This window comes from Anomalospiza imberbis, chromosome 3, assembly GCF_031753505.1.
Source record: "Anomalospiza imberbis isolate Cuckoo-Finch-1a 21T00152 chromosome 3, ASM3175350v1, whole genome shotgun sequence".
Taxonomy (NCBI): Eukaryota; Metazoa; Chordata; class Aves; order Passeriformes; family Viduidae; genus Anomalospiza; species Anomalospiza imberbis.
In genome coordinates, this window is record NC_089683.1 from 82396195 (window position 1) to 82415599 (window position 19405).

The window sequence follows — 19405 nt, forward strand, 5'->3', positions numbered from 1 at the left end:
TTTGCATTCCAGCAAGTAACAAGATACTGCTCTGAGACTTGCTATAGTTTTAGCCTGCTGTTTTGGCCCTTTGTTACTGGGTGAACTGCAGAATGTAAATGCATTATCATAGGGCATCTTTGGAGGACTTACTTCACTGCTTTGAAATGGAAAAGTATGTGCCAGGAGCTCACCTTTTCTCTGCTGCTTTGAGATACTTGGGGCTTTCTCAAAACTTTGCACTAGGAGACCTGAGATGCTAAGTTATTATGTAAGATCACTGTTATTATGGAGCATAAAATCACATAAGCTAGAAAGGACCTGAAAAGGAGATGTCTAGTCCAACCACCTGCTCAAAGAAACTTTGAGGTCAGCCAGGTTGCCCGGGGCTTTATCCATTTAAGTCTTCATGCCCTACATGGGCAGAGACTAGGCAAGCTTGCTTGACTGTCCTCAGAGTGAAAAAACTTTTCTTCATGCCCTGTCTCATCTGACATGAGTTGTCCCTTGTCCCCCTACAGTGTAGCACTGTGAAGAGTCTGGCTGTCATCTTGGTATGCTCCCCATTGTACTTGGGGGGCTGCTGTTAGGTAACCGCAAAGCCTTCCCATCTCCAAAGGGATCAAATCCATATTCCCCAAACTCTTCCCATAAGTGAAATGCTCTAGTCTTTGCCATCTTGGTGGCCCATGCTGAGCTACCTAGTTAGACAATGTCTCTCCTTTATCACCTGTTAATGCATTTGCTTAAGGGGCCAGCTTGATTGCAGGTTGAACAAAATTACATCAAGAACATTTCATAGATGGGTCTTGACTTTCTACAGCATTTCGTCATTCCCATGCCACTTAAAATGTACTGATTTGCAAGGGAAATTGTTTCATGCTTCATAACAATAAAGTAGTTATTTTTAAACACCACCACCACAGTTTACACACCATGTTTGTGTCTGTTCTACATTACAGCCATGTGGCATAGACCCTGCAAGAACCCCATGAAATGGTGCAGATTGGTGGGGTGTCTAGATTTTACTCTGTCAGTCAACTATCAGGGTTTCTGTGAAAATTTTCATCCTGGTTTATGTTCTGTAAATTCATGAAACTTGAAACAGCCAGGATGGAACAATGTAATCTTCCTGTAAAAATATAATTTCAGAAAAATAAACACTAGGACAAAGCAGGGCAAAAAATTTCTAGCTTTCCAGAATTGTTGCTTATAGGAAGCAGATATCTTAGAAATACCTTTCTCTGGTAGTTTCAATTTTAAATTACACCTGTTAAAATGCATTTGTATTGTTGGGTTTTTTTTACTATTTCTAGGAATTGTTCATTGTATTTATTTATTCTTTTTACATTACTCCTTATTCCCCAGATTATATAAAAAATGCAAGAGTTTTGTGAAAGTCCCTGTTGTTTACAGTGCTATTTAAAAAGGGTAAATTATTTAGAAAACTCTTTTTGCATTGACAGCTGTGTGGTGGATATGTGTGATTTGTGATGGTTAGTCACATACATAGAATACATAGAATTATTTTACCTCCTTTATCAAAAATAAAGGCTTGCTTCTTCATTTTTCAACCAGCTTTATGTATCCAAATCTGTATTGTATGTATATAGAATGCTTCTGTATTTTATATATATTGATTGTATATTGACCTGGCTTCATCTTTTTGTTCCCCTAAACACAATTAATCAAAATTTATTTCATAGTTGCTTCTGAAAAATACAGTCTTTACAGAAAGAAACTTCAGTCTTTCTCTCTAAATAGATGGGAGATGCAGCAATATGTGTCATTAGCATTTCCTCAGAATTCTTTTGGTTTGATTAAGTTATCTCCTAGGCCTTCCTTAAATGACTTTGCAGTCATGAAGGTATTTAAAGAGCAGAAACATCTATAGAATTGGAAGCCTTGAAAAATGTAACCTAGTCTTTGTAGGAAGATACAAGTCTCTATCCATTCAGGCTTCAGTCACAACAGCCCACTCTTTGCACACATACGATATTGTAGCAGCCCAGAAAGTACAAATTGCATTTTCTAGATGGTAGAGAGATGATTTCCAGCAGAAACATTCAAGCTATTCTATGGCTGTTTCTGTTGAGGGTATATTTTCATTATTTGATAAATGGAGTATATGGATTGGTTCCTGAAAGTCTGATAGTATTGCTTTTCTGCTGGTGTGTGACAGGTGTGTAAGTAATGATCTACATTTTGTCAAATACATGAGTTGTTTTATCTTGTGAATAATTTTAGTATTTAAAGTCTTAATTATGTGTTATTAACAATCTTTTAAAGAGTTTTTTTATATATCACAAGTCTGAAATTTAGTCTTTGGTCTACATCATGCTTACGTGCATCTCTTCTTTCTTGTGAGAAGAGGAGCTTTGCAGTTGTATAGCAGTGGAACTTAGGACAGGTGCATACACACATCAAATGTAGAATGACATCGCAGTACAAAAATATACTTTTATTGAAGAAGATGTTTTGCTTATCTCTTCTGATATCCCTACTGTATATATAGAGAAGGAACATTAGGAGTGCTATTACTTGGGTCTTAATGATATTCATATTACCTTTCACAGGACAAAAATAGGCAATATTCAAATTTGGTTTTGCAGTAATTTCAGTAATAGAAGATAAATAACAAAATTTGCTTAAACATGAGTTCAGTACTAGAAAAGGTAAGACTGAAAGAAGCATTATTTCTGATACAAGTAAGGAAATTTGGCATGGTAAATGAGTGGGCTGTCAGATAAAAGGAAGCATTTTATAAGCACCAATTTGTTGCTGTAGTCCCAGTTAGATACGGAAGTGTGGAATTCATATTTTCCTTCTGGTGCTTATGTGATAATAGCAGAATTTAGTTTCATTTAAAAGAACATATAAAATTTTGTAATCAATGAAACTATGATACACAAAGAAAAAAGTCTCTGCAGAATAGTGATATATTCAAAGAAAGGTGTCAGTGGACGGTAACTGGTTTCTATCTTCAAAAATTGCTACAGCTGTACAAATCAAAAGTATATAATGAAAGCAAAAATTTAAGTTTTAACACTCTATTTTTATAAAAAGAAAACAAATGTTTTGTAAATACTGTTAAGGAGCTTCTAATCCAGAGACTCTAGATAGGATTTATGTATAACTTGAAAATTCAGGGAGCGCTGCCTGAATTTTAAGATGTCAGGAAAGCATGCTTTTCTCATGAGAGCAAAAAACAAATCCAGTGCATTTGAGAAAATTTCCTCAAGTCTAAATGTATTAATGCTGTAGCAAGGGCTTCCTGTACAGCTAGCATAAGGAGTTGAATGACAGGGTGCTTAACTAATATTTTTCTCTTTGTCTGCTTCTCAGAAGCTGCAACATTATGGTTTGTGGCCATCTAGTGGTGAATCCATTTTGAAGACACTAACCTTGTTCAGAATAGTAATAAACCAGCTCTCTAGCTTTGCTGTGGAAAACTGTATTACAGCACACCTTTGGAGAAAAAAGAATTCTGTACACCTTTTCCTATTTTGCACTAGTTAGTGCTTGTTGCAGGAGGATAACATCTGTGGTGATAACAAAACAATTTTTGATGTTAACTGTTAATTTTTGGCAGCCAGTTTTAATGTGTATGGGAGGTTCATTTTATTCTGTAATTTTTTGATGTCTAATCCCATAGTAGTAAAGTAGTGAATTTATTTCTTCGACAGAAATTTGCAGATTTTATAAGTTACATGTTTCCAAGATACAGCTATTTTCTAAAATGTCTTTGATTATACATTAATTCTGAAAGCAATTAATAATTCCCAGTTTTCTGTGACTCATGAAAAATTTGACAAACAGTGTGGTGGTTCTCCTGCTAAAGTTCTTATTACTAAATTGCCTTAGTAATAATGTTTTTCTGGTATATTTTTCTGAGCAATGTTTTTAAAATGTCATGGGAAAATTATTCTGGCATAAGCAGAAGAAATTAATACAAGCATCATTAGGAAATAGAGTAGTAAAAAAACTATACCAAGTCGTGTCTTGGATGAGATGAATCTACATGATTCATGAGAACTGGTGGACTTTTAACATCTGCCAAGTCTCTAACAGTTGAAACACTGAAATTTTGTTTGTATTAGGGAAATAATTCAATAAGCATATTAATGGTAAATACAAGAATTTGTATTTCTATTCTCATTAGATAATAACAAAAATCTGAAAATTTGGTGATTCTAGTTATTGGGTTTTTTCCTTAATTGGTAAAATGGGTTCTACAATGATTTTGCTTTTATATTTTGTTCCTTTCATCAAAGTGTCATTTTTTTCATATCTGACCATTCCAACTAGCAGTTCTTTGAATTTTCACAATGTTAATATAGACTTCCACATTTTTTTAATAATTGTTGTAGATTTTTTATCTATTTAATTTGTAGATTGCACTAAGGTGACAGATAAGCATAATACAATAAAACCTTTTATTCTCACTATCCAGCATGCCACCATCCATCCATTAACATTGAACATTGTATCAGGATGGTATTGGGTTAATGAATGTAATGGTTTGTTTCATTTTCAGGTATTTGGAGTGGATGACAGCCAGGATTATAATAGGCCTGTTATCAACGAGAACCAGAAAGATTTAGTAAAAGATTGGGCTATAAATTCTGCTACAGTAGTGCTGGAAGAAAAAAGACCACTGAGTACAACTGGATTTCTTGACACAGAGGTAGAATTTAATTTTTGACGGTCTTCTTTTTTCTTCCACTAAAAGAGAGCACTAAGAACTGACCAGTAAGTGTTAAACAGGAAACAAAATCTTGTCTGGAAAAGATTAACTCAGATCTATAAGTATTTTATTTCTCCTAGGCCTTTATTGCATCATCAAAGCTTCTCTGTCAGAGGCAGGTATAATTCATTGCTGGAGGTGTTTTAAAACTTGGCTACCTTTCTATGTGCACTGACACAAGTGTATTGGAAATGTAGCAGAAGTTTCCTTGCAACAACATAACTTTGCACAATATATACTTCATGTAAGTTCTTCAGCAGAACTGAGTAAAAGCTGGTTATGTTTTATAGCCCAAAGCAAGTAATGATATTAAAATTCAGAAATAAGATGTGTGCACTTAATGCATGATACAAAGGCATCTAGGAAAATATGGTGGATAATACTTTTCAGATTTTTTTCTCTGAAGCCAGAGGACTTTAGGTGTTTACATTCTTGGTTTAAGTTCTTCAGTGAGGTGCCACTCATGACAAGTCATTTACATTAGTTGATTCAGACACAGTATAACAATCAGTTGGTGAAAGATTAAATGGGGGAAAATGCCTGTCTTTATATATGACTTAGAATATATACACAATATATTTATCATATTTCAAATTGAAATCTTGGGAGGCATTCTGATATCATTGGAATGAATAAACTAGCTTGAAATGTGTCTGGAACAGAACAGGATCACAGTGGAGCAGAATCAACTGGCAACAGCAATGAAGCACATAACACTTATGTCTAACTCTCTTGGCAAATTGTTTCTGAAGTACGGTCCTGTAATTTAGCAAACTTTATAAATAAGCAATTTTTTGGAAGATATCAAGAGCTTAAAGTATTACTTAGTGTGCCTGCCATGCAAAGACATTGATTTTAGTATCTACAAATCTGTTTCTTCTGGAGGTGTGTTTTCTCATTGTTGTATTTTAGCTACTACAAAGCCTTGAGACACTAAGTATGTCACTGTGTCTAGATTAGTACCTTTGCCTGGTTTCTCTAAGGCTACAGCCTCAAGTAAAGTATTGCCATGCGGCACAGGCATATACTGTGGAAGGTTTTTCACCTCACTTCTTTGCACAAATCTATAACCGTATTCTTTCCCTCTCTTCTTATTTAATGCCTTTTGCAGCACTCAGCTTATCTGCGCCTTTTCAGTTTTCAAGAGTATTATTTTTTCACTTTTAAAATTCCATAAGCAGAAGAAGAATATATGATTTTTTTTATGAACAAAGTTGGTATTTCCAGGTGTTAACTTTACAAATAAAAGAATTTGTTTTTAGAAGACTGAGACTACTTCTGCAATCATACAGCAGATTTAAGAAACCTTCTGGCAGTGATATACTAAAACTCACTTTGATTTAGGTGGAAATTACAAGAATTGTGCTGCTTTATTACTGTGACTGCTTTGCTGCATTAAAGGGTCTTTATATAGTGGGAGAGAATAGGTTATTAGCAAAATTTAAAATATTACAAGGCATGATGATAGGGGAAAAAATGAAAATTATTTGGTGAGTCAAGGAGCAAAACTGAGATAAGCAATGTGGCTAGAGGAAGGGTTAGTGTAAGAAGATGAAGGTTAACAGATTAAGGTGGAAGAAAGCTTACTAGAGAAAGTTAAAAGTAGATGTTGGTTAATAGATATGTAGAAGTCTAAGAGAAGCTAGTTCAGAAAATTAGAGGTGTCTTTTATAGAGAAATAATGGGAAAACAATAATGAGGATAACTACTGAGAGAAGATTGTTACATTTAAAGTCTTATTAGCAAAACTGCACTCTGTTTAGTCAGTAGGAAGGGGAGAGGCAAATGTGTTTGATTTGTTAAGTATGTGGGTTATGTTCTCATATACAAACTTTTCTGCTTGTAGGCTTGGAAGATTTACTGCATTACTGAACTGCAGATCATAAGTTTATAAACCTTATTGAAGATCTTGGCTAAATAGTCAGGTAACATCAGGGCAGCTCAGTGTTCCAGTTTTGCATCCACTCAGATTGTGGCTGGAACTTACTCCAGGTGTCCATTACAGTTATTCCTATACATGATCAACAGAATGAGGTGAATTCAGAACATGATTGGCATAAAAAAAGCAAAGAATAAAAATCTAAGATATTTCTATTCAAGAAGATGGAAATGATGGCCTGGGAAATTATAAAGATTTTATAGTAACAGTTTTATATAATCACAGAATAGTTAGGGTTGGAAGACACGTCTGGAGACCATGCAGTCCAACCCCACTGCCAAGGCAGGACAGGGTCATCTAGAGTCACTTCAGGGGTTGAAAGCTTCTTCTGAACTTAAATATCTTAGCTTTACAGGGCTTTTGAAGTATCATTAATAAAATGTTTGGAAATGCTTTTCTTGTTAAAGAAGATCTCAGCTTTTTCTTTGATACAACAATCTTTAAATACTTTTGTGTAGCCTGTGTCATAAATAAAGTAAAATGCAGAGTGAATGTCTTGACACAGGTGGACTGAACCTGAATACACTGGTTCTTGCCTTTTCAATGATTACATATAGGCAATGAAAATGCTAAATCTATCTATTTAAAATATTTAAATGTTTTTATTTTCTATATTATAGAAGCTATATTATAAGCTGCCACTTGCCAACCAAGGTAGGTGTGATTAAAGAACAAAAATTAAGTAAATAAAGAACAAAGAGAATATTATTGTTTTTGTTGTTCTTAATATTTGTTCTTACCTCTGAGTTTGGTTAGTCTAAGTACTGCAGGCATTTGGGCTATAATCTATCCATCCAACTTCCATTTAATTTTCAGTGGAGAGTTGTCTGTGCTAAACACAGTTCTTGAATAATGGTTTATCAACATTGTGTTTGATGTGCTTTAGTTTTTTGGTTCGTTTGGGAATTTTTTCTTTTTCTTTTTGTAAGACTAAAGCTCAGTTAGAATCCTGGTTCTTCATCTTTAGGGTCATCAGTGCCATTGACTACAATGTTCTTTTTACTGTTTTGAATGCCTACTTTATGTCTTTCCCACTGAAGATCAGATAAATGATACTACTGACATTCTGAATATCGAATTTCATAAATGTAAATATTTGCTATATTGTTTCTTAAAAGTGGAGTATTTAGAGACTATATTTCCTTTTGTTTGTCCTCTCAAATTACTCTGATTTTCTGTCCTGTAGAAAAATCCATTTAGTTTGAAGTTTGATTGTTATTTTTTGTTTGAACTTAGATGCTATACTGAAACATAGGCTGATGTATCACCAATATCACAGGGTTGTGAAAAGGCAAATAGGACCCTTGAATGGAACCCAGGGAGTATATTACCAGCAGAAAAGGACAGTGTTATCGCCACGGTGAAGCTTCCCCTGTAATAATAGCACTAAAATTGTTAACATTCTTGGTCAAGAAGGGTGGATACCAGTCTAGAGAAGGTACAAAGTCTACCCAGATTGTTACAGGGATGGAGATTTACCATACAAGAACAGATCAGTGCTGTTCAATTAGTCTGGCAAAGTAACAGCTGAGATGGCTGCAGTTCCTGGGTTTTCATGTGTAAATGGAGTAACTGTAATAGAAGAGAGAAAGAACTGTTAAAGATAGGTGTCAGTGTTGTTCCAGGAATAACTTGAAGACATTGGCTGTAATAAATAACGTATGGAAGTCTGTAAAAAGATCATCACCCCAGAGGCATATAGTTCTGAAGCAGGTGCAGTGAGGAGGGAAGAACTGCTTTCAAGACAGCAATTTATGAAAAGATTAAATAATATGATTCTTACAACTTGAATTGTCTAGAGTTCTGTGTCTAAAAAGACATTTAATTTCTTTATTAATTTTATTCACCTTGTTGAAATTTATTTTTTAAAAAACTTAGGCTGCTCTGAAATGCCAAGAGCTGGACATGCTTTCAGGTGTAATGTGTGTGCACTGTGGATTTTTTTCAGATGTGGAGGCTGAAGCCTTAAATCTTCAGGCTGGATAATAATCCACAGAAATCCATTGTTATATTTTCGAAAGATTTCTTACTCCTATTGACCTTGTATGTGAAATAAGCATAAGAGAAAGCAGATTTAACATGAAGGTGAAAGGCTGGTATCTCATAGATAAACCCAGCTTTTCTGAAATACTAGGAAATTGCTTTTGGTATTCAAGAGAAAATTTGGAGGATTGCATACTTGAGAGCTGTTGTAGAGACAGAGAGGAATGTGCTTGCCACAGAGAGCCTGTAAGATGCAAATTGATATGGAATATAGGAAGAACACTAGGATATCGGAACATGACTTTTTAAGTATGTGTTTTATAAACCTTACACCTTCTGGATGCACTTAAACTACTATGAAAAGAAACGGCCTATTTTTGTTGTTTGTGCTTGTATACACAGAGAATTGGCAAAGCACATATTTACATTCACTGCTATGTAGAAACCACTTTTTGGCAGTGTAATTACAAGAGAAAAATAATTTAGCATGTTGTTTTACTGCAGTTAATCTGCAAAATCTTAGTAAATTTCTCCATTGTGAAGTAGAATTCAGATTTCTGACACATATCTGTATCTCTGAAATTGGTTAGGTGGTACAGAAGGAATTGTTGAAATTTTCTGTTGCAGAGATGATTGGTGCATCTATAGTGTTTGGATTTGGCTATAATTAGTTGTTTCAATAGATAGAAGTTCACTAGTACACACAGGAAAATAGAGATTAGTGATTGGAAAGAAAAATGAGGTTTCAGTAGTTGTCAGTGCACAAACGCTATGTGTTTTTTGTAATATTCTTACTGGCATTGTCTCGCATTGTTTTCAGAAATGCCCATAAATAACAAAAGCATTGGATTGCCTTCCTTTGCTGTTGTTAGACTTGAATTTTATAACATTTTGATTCTAAAAAATTAATTCAAAATATGGTAATTTGTATAATAGTTTAAAAAATTACGTGCTGCATCTCTGATCTACTACTTCTGGAGGAGATTCATGATGTTGCACTCACTTGCATCAATCAGGAGAAATTCAGGATCATAAATTCAAGCTTTTCAAATGTCTGAGTAACTTTTAATTTGAAAGAAGTTTTCATATAATAGGTGACATTGTTCACCATTCTAGTTCTTCTAAATAATTTTTATAGCATGTATAGTGTTGTTTCCTGGTCAAAGACTAGAATCTAAGAGTAGTTAAAGCATTAGGCAAAAATCAGTGTTTTGAATAGAAGTGTGAAGATTTGAAGGGTTGGTGATGTTTTTTGGAGATGTAAGCAAGAGAGACTGTAAGATATTTGATAAGACAGTAACATTGCACTATAATTAGAAATCAGGTTTTGAAAAAAGGATGCTTTAATAACACAAGAAGATGATTTAATTCTATGCTTTTCTTATATTTTAAAAATTCTCAAGATTTCAAAAGGTATGCTACCAAGAAACCAAATTAATTTCCTCTCTGGTTTAGGTACAAAAAATTTGTAAAATATTAATGACTTCACTGACTTCACTGTTACGCAGTAGGATGGTTTAAAACTAATCTTTGCTTCTTTTTTTGTTTAGGCCAAACAAATAACCTGAGCTTCCTTTCATTTCCATCATAAGTTATTACTCTTTCAGTCCTTAAGGTAATCTTTCTGTAATGAAGTAAATACAATATTTCATCTGGACAAGAGGGTCTTCTAAACCGGTAAAATGTCACTTTCTTGTCTTCCTGAAGCACATTTTTAATTTTTTAACACACCCCCACACCCCGTGTACTTTGCCCGCACTTCTGAGCTGAGGACTGAAATAATCTGATTTTAGAACTAGCATATCTTCTGATACATTGTATATAGGTTCTGGTGTTTAAAAGTTCACTGCACTAGGAACTGTTGTTTATTTGGTACTGATTCAGCAGCTATATAGATTTTGTTTGTTTTTTGCCATTCTAGAGCTGGGGACTCTATTTTTTTCAACTTCCTCCAGGAAAATATTGTCTGACCTATCTATTCAGAAAAAGCCTGGAAAGATGGCATGCTTTTTATCAAACAGTTACAGTTTTTCTTCTGCTGTTTTTTTCTTTCTTAGGAAGGTTCTGCTAACCCTGGAAGTAAACGTTGGGTATCGCAGTGGGCCAGTTTGGCTGCTAATCACACACGTCATGACCAAGATGACTTGAGATTGGAGTCCTCTGTGCCTGCTCCATTAGAAAATGGTATTAAAAACTGTTCTTATTGTCATAATTTATGCTGAAAAATCTGTGAATGGGAGAAAAGAATGATTATGTACTGTACTTAATCAGCTTTTTTACTCCTAATGCCCCAATTTCATGTAGGATTCTTCTGTTTCATTGAGCAGAAACAGTATAAAAACAAGGTCAGCAGTAGTGGTGTCTGCATGGCAGTTGAGTGCCAGTATTACACTGAATGTTACTAAAACAGGAGAGTTTATAAACTGTTAAATATTAGAGAAACTTTCACTTAAGTACAGTTTGGGTTGGTCTGCATAGTATGTTTCTTTCCTTACATTTTTCTTAGTCTAAATTGGACTTCAGTGTAATGATTATTAAACAATCCAACCTGAGAGACTTCAGCTGAAGTGTAGCATCCTTCCTTATCTTGGAAATACAGAAGACCGTTGATATTTCTTGAAAAACCCAGAAACTTTCTCTTTAGCAATGAACAACCTTATACTCCCTTTCTTGTGAGTGCCAGATGTTCAGGGCATGTTGTTTATTCTTTAATATCTACAGTCTTGACTATAAATGAGTTACATGCCTTACTTCTCTTCTGCTTTTTTCTTCCTGCAAATTTCACTTTAGAAGTTGTGATCATCTTTGGGAGAAGTTGTACAAAGAAGTTTTGCTTTTGATGTTGCATAATGCATATATCTCTACCAATGCATGGAAAAATTCTTATCAGTTACCACTGCTTCTGTTGTAGCTTTTTCTCCCCTCATAAGCATTGAATTTGCCTGGGATGCTAAAAGTCAAAGGAGATGGAAAGGGGAAAAATTAAATTATCTCATACACACAGAATAATGGAAATCAAGAGCAAATTTTGCACTATTTGAAAGGATTGTGTACATTGAGGACACTTAAAATCATTGCTATTTAAACTGGTCCTTTGGATAGTTAATTGGGAGCTTTGGTGGTCTTTTGTTTTCTGTAGCATTTTAAATGGTCACTTTCAGATGAGGCACTACCTAGGATCTTCTTTGGAGAGATAAAGGCTTTTTTTACCATTATGAGAACTAAAATAAGAGATAAAGTGAAGTAACTACTGTGTAGTGCATACCTGTACTGCAAGAATTCTACAGTACTAAAGGGGAAATAAAGCATTCAAAGCATTCAAAGCACCAAAGGTATAATAAAAATAAAATTTAGTACGTACATCTAAAAACCAATTCAGAAAACATGCCTTGTTGACTTAGATGCCTGTATCTTCCTTAGAAATCTTAGTATTTAAACTTCACATAACACATATTTAGCCAAATATGATGCTAAACAACTCCACGCTTTTTTTTTTTTTACTAAAGGCTGTTTGAAATTCACCAAGAAGCAAGTTACATGCTTATATATGTATAAAATATTTGATCTAGTAGGCATGTCTGAGAAAGGTCAATTTTCACAGATGGCAATCATATTGATTTTTATTAAACCTTCAATTTGTTTCATAATTTTCAAGAAAAAAAAACAGTCCTGGAATTAGAAAACCTTGCTTAGATTTCAGAGGTACTTACTGTTTCTCAAATCAGTGTCTTAACATAGATTATCTTAAAAAAAGCTGTGAGTCCTTTTGCATTCTTCATCAAAGTTTGACACTGCAAAGAGAGAAGATAGATTGAAGAGCATGGATAGAAAGTAGCAAGCATACATACAGCAAGATTGTTGATATTCAATTAATTGCATAGAGGATTCTTTCAGAGAGAGAAACCCTATAGTCCAGTTCTTACTCCTGGAGCAACCAATGTTGGTGACAAGCTGTGATAGGAAAGTCCCAACAGGGTATACAGAGCAGTTGCTTATAGATCTCTCCTGGCAAGAAAGGGAATTGACAGATGTGTGTTACTAAATGTGTCACATTATGTTGCAACAGCAGACAAATGATCTGCAAAAAGACTTTATTCTCTACAAATATTCAAATTCAGAGCAATTCATAGAATAATTTCTATCACCTTTGAGTAATAAAGGCTTGTTTCTGACAGCACAACTGCTGTGTTTGTTAAATGGGCAAGGAAGGCACTGTCATCATCACTGTGGAAAAATAAATTCTGGTTTCTAAAACAGTTATTCCTTGCAACAGTCCATGGGATGCCCATGCTTTTCTGCCAATGGAGCATCCATTCTTTGTACACTGAGAATTCAGTATTACTTTGGCAGTAATACTGCGTTCTTTTGATGCTTTGTATACGTTTTCCATACATTTTTATACTACACTGTCTTGTTTGGGATAAAAACATTATTTTTGCTTTCTCAGCCATAGTAATTTCTTTGTTCATGAGTGGGGATTTTCAATATTGCTGAGAAGTGTCTCCCAGCACTGCGGATTCTTGCCTGAGTGAGACAAGGCCTCACAGGGACAAGCTGTAGTCTGTCCCTGAGACAGACCTTGAGCTGTGGAACAGGCAGGTAGGGAGGAAGAAGGAGGATCTTTTCTTAGTAGTTTTGAAAGCTGGTCCTAAAGGTGTTTAGGAATGTAAGACTTGCTTTCCACTTCCTGTTGTAATGGTGTACTGATTGATATAACAGTGATTTCTTACCTATTTTAACCTACTGTGAGATCATAAAAAAACTTTGTATGATTCAGCTGGCTACAGGAGTTCATTAAATGTTTTTCTACATGTCTAAATGTAATTAATTGATCTTGCCATAGAACAGCAGGATGGACTGATGACTTTTTCAGATCTGTTTTATGTTGTATTAGCCTTGTGCAGTCTTAAACATTTAATCTTTCTATTTGCCTTGCTGTTGAATGTCTTCTCAAAGAATTTTTTCTTTTTCACTTTCAGATACAGACATCAGTGAGTCTGGTATTTCTGTCAGAAGTGCTGGTTCAGCTGCTTCCATGACCAGCCAAGGTGAGCGAAAGAGGAGGACACTTCCACAGCTTCCCATAGAGGAGAAAGTAAATGAAAGTTTAAAACCAAAAACTGTATCTCATCAGAGGTCAGAAATAGGTGAAAAGCAAGACACTGAACTTCAGGAGAAAGAAACTCCAGCTCGTGCCTCAGATGCTATGTCAAGCAGAACAATGAATGGTCTTTCACCCAAAGCTACTGGAGACAAAGTGTTTTCTTTTCCCAGCTCTTCTAGTAAAGAGAGAGTTGAAACTGGCAGAGAAACTTCTGTGGTGAAACAAGCTTTAGCAAAAATTCAACAACAAGAAAGAAAGGAGCAAGGACACTGGACACCCTCAAAATTATCCTCTACAAAATCTGCTGCAGACCAGATTGAGAAAGGTAGGGAGGAGATGGTTATGTCACCCAAAACTCTGGATAATCAAGAAAATGCTCCTGGACATGTTACAGATAAAGCAGAAATTAAGTTGGCACAGATTGAGGGAAAAAGAAGAAAAAATGAGGAAATCGTTAGAGTACAAAGTCCTAAAGTACTTGGAGGAGAAAAAAAGGAATCTTCAAAACCCTTAGTGAGGCAAGGTAGCTTTACTATAGATAAGCCTAGCACAAATATACCTATAGAACTTATTCCTCACATTAACAAGCAGAGTGGTTCTGCTGCCCCTTTAGTATCTGCAAACAGGTTACGTGACAGAAGTGATTCGATGGACACTGATTCCAGTATAGATACGACACTCATTTTAAAAGACACAGAAGCTGTAATGGCTTTTCTTGAAGCTAAATTGCGTGAAGAAAATAAAACTGATGAAGGTCCTGACACTCCTAGTTATAACAGAGATAATTCCATATCACCAGAATCAGATGTTGATACAGCCAGCACAATCAGTCTAGTTACTGGTGACGCTGAAAGAAAATCCACACAGAAGCGGAAGAGCTTTACAAACTTATATAAAGATAGATGTTCCACTGGTTCCCCTTCAAAGGATGTTTTAAAATCTTCTACAAGTGCTAGAGAAAAGATTGAAAAGAAAACCAAGAGTCGATCTTCAGATGGTGGGTCTAGAGCTGAGGCTCGCAAAACTGTGCAATCCAGTGGAAGAATGAGGCAACCATCAGTAGATTTAACAGATGATGACCAAACATCCAGTGTACCTCATTCTGCCATTTCTGATATCCTATCATCTGACCAGGAAACCTACTCTGGCAAATCACATGGAAGAGTTCCTTTTGCCTCAGCAGATGAACTTGTACATTCCAAGATGGAAGGAAAGTCAGCTAAATCAAAAACTTCTCCTGTTGGACTTGGACAGTCTAGTAAATCTACCACTCTTCCAAGACCTCGTCCCACAAGGACTTCTCTCTTGCGCAGAGCACGCCTTGGTGAAGTCTCAGATAGTGAGCTTGCTGATGCTGATAAGGCTTCAGTCGCTTCCGAAGTGTCCACTACAAGTTCTACGTCAAAACCTCCATCGGGGAGGAGAAATATTTCCAGAATAGACTTACTCGCTCAACCGCGCAGAAATCGGCTTGGCTCTTTATCAGCACGTAGCGATTCTGAAGCAACAATAACCAGGAGCACTGCTTCATCGCGTACCCCAGAGGCGATCATCAGAAGTGGTTCAAGGCTGCTCTCAGGAGGAGATAGTGCTAAAGTTTCTGCTAGAACTCGAGCCAATAGCATTTCTCGACTTTCAGATTCAAAATCCAAATCCTTGGCTTCGGCTCATAATTCTCCCTCAGGTATGTGAGATTATTTGTAATCGTTTTGTACAATACTAGACATTTTTAATGTGGATTTTTAAAAGAAATTGTTTAAGAAAGGGCTCTTGTGAAACTGTTGAGGTTTAGTTGATGCAGTTTTTTTTATTTGGAGTAAGAGGCTTCCGTGGTAGGTCTTGTGGAGGTTTCTCATTTAAAATCATAAAGCCAAGAAATTTTAATCCTTTAACTCTTTGGATACGCTTTCATCTTGAAACCACTAAGACAGAACTGAACTGGGACAGTCAAAAGCATCAACAATCATTTGGTTTAGTGCAAAAACATACCCAAGATCTCTTTGCTCAAATCATGGTAGTAGAAGTTCAGAAGGTCAGCAACACTATTTAGTACATAGAAGAAATAATATTTATTTACAAGGTAGGCTTTAAATAGGCAATCAGAGATTTTTTTTGACAAGAATAATGATGTTGAAGTAATGAATTGAAAAACTATGTACTACCTAACTAAATGTCATAAAGAAATTTCTTTTAAAGGGTTTGCCTTATCTTGGATTATTTCCCATTTTGTGTTCGAAATCGTGGCGATTTATGATTTCATCATGATTTCCAGATCATGTTGATCTTCCTTGGTATGGTGGTTACTCTACCTTGTCTTACATTTGGAAGGAAAAATCTGTACAATCTACAAATTTTAACCTACTATTCTGTTAGAAGTTAACATAGCATTCTTAGTGCAAGCAGTGTGAAAGCTGGTAGGTTTTTTTCAACAGCAATATTAAATCTATCAAAATAAAATGTGGTAATTATAAAAAAGTGAGCTTTCTTGTGAAATGAGTATCTAAAATAAATGTCTGCTTGCTTTTAGAATTGTCATGCTACCAGCTTTACCATATTTGCAGTTAATCCACAGTCGCAGAATAAAATTAATAGAGTAGCTTCCAGTGTTGTACTACACTGAAATTTTTCTATACCCCATGTAGATATACATGGGATTTTCTATATTTTCTACATCCCATGTAAATATATGTTATATCAAGTTCCATTCAGACTTGATATAAACCACTATGATACCTAATTTCCCATACTCCTGCTGTCCTTCTGTTGCTTGTGTATCACAAGTGGACCGTGTCAGGATTTGTAGCATTGTGTATTCCCCAGGTAGTTAGTTTTGCTGTGTCATTTATTGGCTTAATAGAAATTTCTGCTGAGATGCATTGCCGAACTGTAGAGTTTACTCTGATTCCATGACAGGTGTCTACAAAGGTACCCAAAACAGATGACACTTCAAATAAAAATTCAGTCTTTCCTTGTAAGATATAATTGGAAAAGCAGCATGTTTTCAGTTTTAATCAAAATTTTGAATTGATGATGCAGCCTAAAAGATGGCAATGCTAGGATAAGGAAGTGTCAGTTAAGACTTCCATATGTTTATTTAAATAGTGAATACTAGTTCACATTATCATAATGTTGACTTTTGAAAAGGTAAAGCCCAGATATTTTTTGTCACTTCACTGCTTTTTGTTTTTCACAAAACTCTGTATGAACTTTGAGTTTTGTGTCCATGTGAAGTATTGCAAGCTTCCTAAACTTTTCCCAGGTTGCTGCATTGAAGTGGTTTGCTGCTTCTGTTAAGGGAAGTGAGTGTATCTTTCTCTTCTCACTCTATTAGTCTGTCACTTTGTTGTCTTTGCTAAATGTTATTTCCCCATGTCCACAGTCAAAGTTTACTGTAGCTTGTATAAAACACTGTTTTCAAGAGAGAAAAGATGCCATCTTCTCATGATTACCCCAACATAATAATCTAGGTAATTTTAAAAGACTGTTGTTGGAAAAATCTACAGTAGTAATAGCTTCTGTCTTACAAAACTGTATCAGTTAATATGTATCAATGGAGAAGCCTGTCAATGTAAAGGCCAGAATCTGAAAGCAATTAATGAAGCAGTCAGATATTTTCAAAACAAAATCATCACTAAATAAACCAATTAGGTCTTGTTACTATATAAGTAAAAATATTATTACTGCTGTTTAGGATTTAGAGTTCTGAATTTTGTCTGTATCAGTAACATTATTGTGTAATTTTTTTACTGATTTATTTAGATTATACTTTAGGAAAATCTGAATTGTTTTGACAGTGGTATAATCTTCTAGTGTATATAGGAATATATGTATAAATGCATCTCCAACTACATATAGGTCACTTTTAATTCCTCAATTTAATTTTGTTTCTAGAAAAGTCAACAATTAATTTTAGCACTTTTGGAAAGTACTAATGAAGTGCTTGACTAAAGCACTTCAACTGTTTGAATATGTTTTACTTCAGGCACATTTAATCAAGGCGTAACAGGAATGGATTTTCTTCTCTCCCTGGATGTAGAAAGACTGGAAAATGAATGGTTATTACCAGTATTTGGTTTGGGGTTTTGTTTCCTTTACCAGAGGACTGGCTGCTCTCAAAATGTTAAATATGTTCCATGGGTTATCTCATCAGAAGTCAGTTAATACTACCACATTGTAGATCAGTAAACATTGGCAGCCTCTTAAGTCCAGCCCATAAAGAGAAGTGCATATTTCTGCACTTACCAAATCAATGTTCAAACATACATACCTGTACAAAGAGAGCAAGAATAAGACGTAGTTTCTGGATTTTTTTTATTTTCTTGTACTTCATGTGGATGAATTGAAGCATGATAGGGTTAAAATTGTCAGAGCTAGCAACCAGTCGGTAATTTCAAGAATCATTTCTAATCCCTGATGCAGTGAAGTATTGCTTACTTTTATATGAAAGGGCAGGCAGATAAATGGAACTTCTTGGGTGAGAACTGTTAGCTTTCAAGTTATTACCAGAGTGTTTCTGTGGTAGGAAGCTTGATAACTGAGAACACTGTGAGAACACTGTGAAGACATGTGAAGCAGAATCAGTAACTTTATAGCACAAGCAGTGAAAGATCTGATCAAGGCACTGCATCATGAAACAGTAGAGTGTGATCAATAAAAACAGAGGAGACCAAAGACCTACTTTCACAACAACGGAGGGGAATTGAAGAGGATGTTACAGAAGGAGCTGTGTATCGGGAATACAAACAGCAGTATCAGACCTTGTGCAAGCTGCTAAGCTGCAACTGTAACATTAGGCATTGAGTCAGAACAGAGAGACTTGGAGCAGCCAGCTGTGTTTGGCAGCTCTGCTGGCTTGCTGATCTAGCTGTCATTGCAAATAGCTGGCAGATAGGTTGATCAATGCTATTGAGGTAACTGTGGGGGAAAAGAAATTGATAACGGAGAAAAAACAGCCCTTACTAAGTACATTTTAGTAGTAGGAGCTTGAAAGTGGAGGCACCTTGAGAAGTCAATGCCTCATTGAGAGTAGAATATATTCTAAGTAGTATAAGGAATATATTCAATAAAATTTATTCTCAGATCTTTGAAGTGAGAGTATCTTGTCCAAATCACCAAACTTGCCAGTTTAATGGTTGTCAGGACATTCTACTTCTCACAGAGTAGTCACTAAATTATGTTTGAGTGCTGATTATTTTAGCCAGAGTTTTGGAGGATTTTCTAGTTAGTGGTACTGATATTCACAGTCTTTGGTGTCTGAGATAAGCAGCTGCACAACAGCTTTCAGAAATGTACATAAACTACAGTGACATTTTGGGCCTGCATAATTTAAAGATGGTATCAAAAGCATATATATGCAAATATATAGCTACCTAACTGGGAAACATGCTTGGATATGTTTGTCATGAATTTCACAACTTTGAGATTTTTACTGCTAGGCCTACAGTAACTTTGTAGTCACATTAAAGAGAAACAAACTGATCATATGTAACACCCCAACATTTCAAGGCCTTAAAATTTAATGGTCTTAAAAATAGGGGTTTTATGATACTATGTAATGTTACAAATGATTGTTATTTATTTCATTTCAGTTAGTATCTCTGAAATGTTCAAGCCTTTACAAAATTCAGTATTTTTGATTGAAAGTATAATCTTT

General features: G+C 35.2%; 1 protein-coding gene across 11 annotated transcripts in view; it reads left to right on the top strand.

The window, feature by feature from the left end:
* Nucleotides 1–19405, top strand: part of CEP170 (centrosomal protein 170) — a 94836-nt gene that overhangs the window by 56276 nt on the left and 19155 nt on the right. For 10 of the 11 annotated variants that reach the window (XM_068185393.1, XM_068185402.1, XM_068185394.1 and 7 more), the window contains exons 10-12: nucleotides 4517–4666; nucleotides 10706–10832; nucleotides 13628–15436. In XM_068185393.1, coding sequence (XP_068041494.1) covers nucleotides 4517–4666; nucleotides 10706–10832; nucleotides 13628–15436 — 2086 coding nt within the window. The remainder of the gene's footprint in view (nucleotides 1–4516; nucleotides 4667–10705; nucleotides 10833–13627; nucleotides 15437–19405) is intronic. The other variant, XM_068185399.1, reaches the window with a different exon arrangement.